General features: G+C 40.0%; 1 protein-coding gene across 1 annotated transcript; it reads right to left on the bottom strand.

The window, feature by feature from the left end:
• Positions 1-3: 3 nt before the first annotated feature.
• On the bottom strand, positions 4-1523 carry LOC116379676 (OX-2 membrane glycoprotein-like; the record flags this gene model as incomplete). Its single annotated transcript, XM_031841649.1, has 3 exons — positions 1329-1523; positions 321-659; positions 4-236 (listed from the first exon to the last, which is right to left on the bottom strand). Coding segments are annotated over exons 1-3 (627 nt in total), but the record flags the coding sequence as incomplete, so codon positions are not given.
• Between the last annotated feature and the right edge of the window lie 2214 nt (positions 1524-3737).

The following is a 3737-nucleotide window of genomic DNA, read 5'->3' as shown; positions in this document are numbered from 1 at the left end:
AGGACCGGAGAGCACTCGCACTGCACATCCAACCCGCGAGCTGTTGTGACTGAGACGAGACAGCACAGCCGTCGTGGTGACGCTGACTGTGCCGTTGGTGTTGGTGATGCTGGTGGAGTTGCAGTGGGGGACAGTCAGCGTCACGGTGGGAGCAGGTCGACCTGTGGCCGAGCAGGACACAAGTACCTCTTCAGCAGAGTTTGATTCTCTGACATGTAGAACGGCTTTGTGCAGCTCTGCAAAGAAAAGATGTTTAAATGCTGTTAGTGGTGATATTACAGAGAAGAGGATTATGGAAGTGTCTGCAGCAAGGTTCTCACCATAGAGCTGGAGGCATGTTCTCCCAGTGAGGGCACCATCAGGGTAGGTGTTGAACAAACAGAGATAGCATCCTTGATCTCGGTCTGTCACGTTCCTGATCACGATGGAGCTGTTCTGCAGTCCCGCAGCTTTAAACTCCACTTTACTTTCGTAGTCAGGATTCACTTTGTGACCGTAGATTTTGTGGTTAGAAGCCAGATTCTTCTCCCCCTCAGGTAAACTTTTCAGCCACGTGACCTGCACGACATCTTTAGACTGCATCAGCTGACAGTTCAAGCAGGCGTTGTCTCCTAAAGCCGCCAACACGGTGTGCTGGGATTCAATCAGAGCGGTTTGACCTGCAGGAAACACAACATGTGCATGATGAGATACTCCACAGAATTCACTTCACAGAGCAAAACATGTTTGAAATCAGGACTCCGTCTGCATGGCACACAAAAGAGAGTGGGTAGCTATGTTCACGCCAGCTGGCACTGCACACCATTAAACGTGTTTGTGAAGAGATCATGGATCACATCTTTCTGGGAAAAAAAACATTATTCAAACAAACTATTGATATTCATATTGACACAATTGAATCTGACCCTAATAAATCCTCTCCTTGTGGTCTGGAAGTAATATCAGTCAAATAAACACAAAACAAACAGAACTCCCCAGAAATATAACAATATTCATAATAAATAAATTGCATAAGGCAGCATTAATATCACTGCTGACCCGTTCTGGAGAAAAGAAAAAAGATCAGCAGGATATAACAGCTCTCATTGTGGATGTAATGAGCAAAGAAACTGCAAGTCCAGTTCTGACGGAGTTTGATTAATAAAAGACGTTTATTTATTTTGCAAAATGTGAGATAGAATATTAGGTAATCGAGGCAATCATATTATCAGCCAAAAACGTACCTACAATAAACAAAAACATTAGTCACACAGCTGTGCTTTAAATCAAATGAATCACATATTTCGATCTAAAGGTTGGGAAACACATGTGTATCATCGCTTCCTCACCTTTGTGAAAAACTCCCAACACACAAAGGAAATGGAGGACTGCACGGCGGGACATCTTTCCATAATGATTAGAATCTACCACCAGAAATAGTGAAATACTTTTGAATACTGTAATGGTAATTTTTTACGTAGTATATATTTCTACTCAGTATATTATATTCATGCATAAGTAATTTTGTTCTGAACTTTGTTGAACTTCACCGTGTCTCTGTTGTGCAAAATAAGAATTCTCCCTTGCCTGTTCACAAAGATAACTAACTGTGTTGTTTGAGAATGTTCCAGCACCAAGGCCTTTGGGCTGCTTGCTTTGGTTGCTGACCGTTTGTTTTTGAATGTTGTTCGTAGTCTGAGACCAAAATGTCTGTAACATTGTCCATCGGCCCCCACTTTTGCTCATTCTGTAGAAAGAAAGCTTGTTCACTTTTTTCGAGGTTCTTCCTCACTGAGACTGCGCATTCTGTTGTGATGATTGAACCTTCTCTGCGCAGAGAATAAATAGGACTTAAAAGACAACCTGGTTTTTGGTATTATGTATTTCAGCATTAAAAGACTCACGCAAAGCGGGTATAGGAATATTTTCCACAACAATACTCCCACCACTGGGCATGTTTTCACTGGCAAGAAGAAGAACATTCTCACCTGTGGAGTCGGCTAATGAGCATGAGTAGTGGGCGTCCCCGCCATAGTCAGCTGTTTTATTTCCATAGCCAGTGATCTGCGACGCGGAGGCTGATAATAACAACAGCTGGGTGTCAGTAAATGCAGACTTGAAAACATATACATACAGTACATGTAAAAAAAAGCTGGATTGTATTCTTGAATATAAAAAACAGTAGTACAGAGAATATAGAAGGGCTCACCCTTTCTTTTCAGTGTCACTTACCTCTACACAACAAAGCAGTAAGTATCAGGATCAACAACAACATCTTCTTCTGGACTGCAGATGTCTTTCACTTCAGCCTCTGTGCTCCTTTAATTAAAAGGGCCCAGAGTGAAACTGAAAGAAAGAGAGGATGGGAGGAGGATTTATTTCTAAGCCTTTGATATTTAAACCACAATGAACATATAATCTGAGACTTTGAATAATGAATGATTTAAAGCAAATGTATCTTCAACAGAGAAAAGTCTCATTATAAGAGGCTGTGGTTGAATATACATGATCTGAAAACGGACTGCATTCCCGAAGCTGCTATCAAGGTAAAACAAATCCTTATGGACGATATGATATTTTACTGAGGAAATCAATTCGACTACACAAGATAATAGTGTAAGGCATAGGACATGTGAATATACAATAGGTACTTGTTACACAGAGAACAAGAGGATTTGGGTGCAGGCAGTCAGCTGCTTCATAGATTACAAGTCTCATGATGTAAGCATATAATAGACTGTTTCACAACAAGTATATAAAACAGTTCCACTGATAAGAATATAAAATACACAAAATAATCATTTCCATTACATAAACAGCAAGATACATTTGAGCACGTATGTTACACAAAGGATGAAGGTGTACTGCGTTCAGAGCAAAAGCACTTAAGCATTTACACAATATACGAAGACATTTTCCATTACAATGTTCACGCCACCTGGGACTGCACACCATTAAACGTGTTTGTGAAGAGATCACTGGAAGAAATACTTATGGATCACATCTTTATGGAAAAAAATAATACATACAGTATATATTATATTAGCGGCCAAAAACGTATACAATAAACAATAAACATACGAGAGTCACACAGCTGTGCTTTAAATCAAATTAATGAATCACATATTTCGATCTAAAGGTCGGGAAACATGTGTATCATCGCTTCCTTACCTTTGTGAAAGACTCCCAACACACAAAGGAAATGTAGGACTGCACGGGGGGACATCTTGGCTGCATAATGATTTGAATCTACCGCCAGAAGTGTTCCTGTTGCCCCAGGTACGCATGCGGAGATAACTCCAGATGAGTCGTTTGTGAACTTTGTCCCTGTGACTCATGATTTATATCCTTAAAGGGACACACACATTTTAAAAGAGTTTACATTTGATTCATTTACTTCCAGTGTTTGACAGGGATTAATTAGCACCTGGATGAAAAACTACTAACTTCACCAGAATTAAAACCATACATTTGTTATGTCAGGGTGGATGTGCATTGAGCAATAAATACCATTGGTGAGTATCCTGTGTTGGCTTCCTCTGTCACAGCAGTTTGTGCTGTATTAATATAATCATTAACTAATTCTTCGAAAATAAATAAGGGCATTATTATAGAATTATAACAAGACATTTAAACTGAATGGTTGCTGTCATAGCAGAGATGTGGCTCCATTATTTTATTTCTCCATTACTTCTAAGGTCCTTTCTGACGGTTTGGTGCAGTGATGAGGACGATAAGAGGTTTCTGTACTTGCATGT

Source organism: Anarrhichthys ocellatus, unplaced genomic scaffold, assembly GCF_004355925.1.
Source record: "Anarrhichthys ocellatus isolate YVR2014 unplaced genomic scaffold, GSC_Weel_1.0 scaffold4911, whole genome shotgun sequence".
In the NCBI taxonomy this organism is placed as follows: Eukaryota; Metazoa; Chordata; class Actinopteri; order Perciformes; family Anarhichadidae; genus Anarrhichthys; species Anarrhichthys ocellatus.
This window is presented reverse-complemented; position numbering and strand designations above follow the sequence as displayed.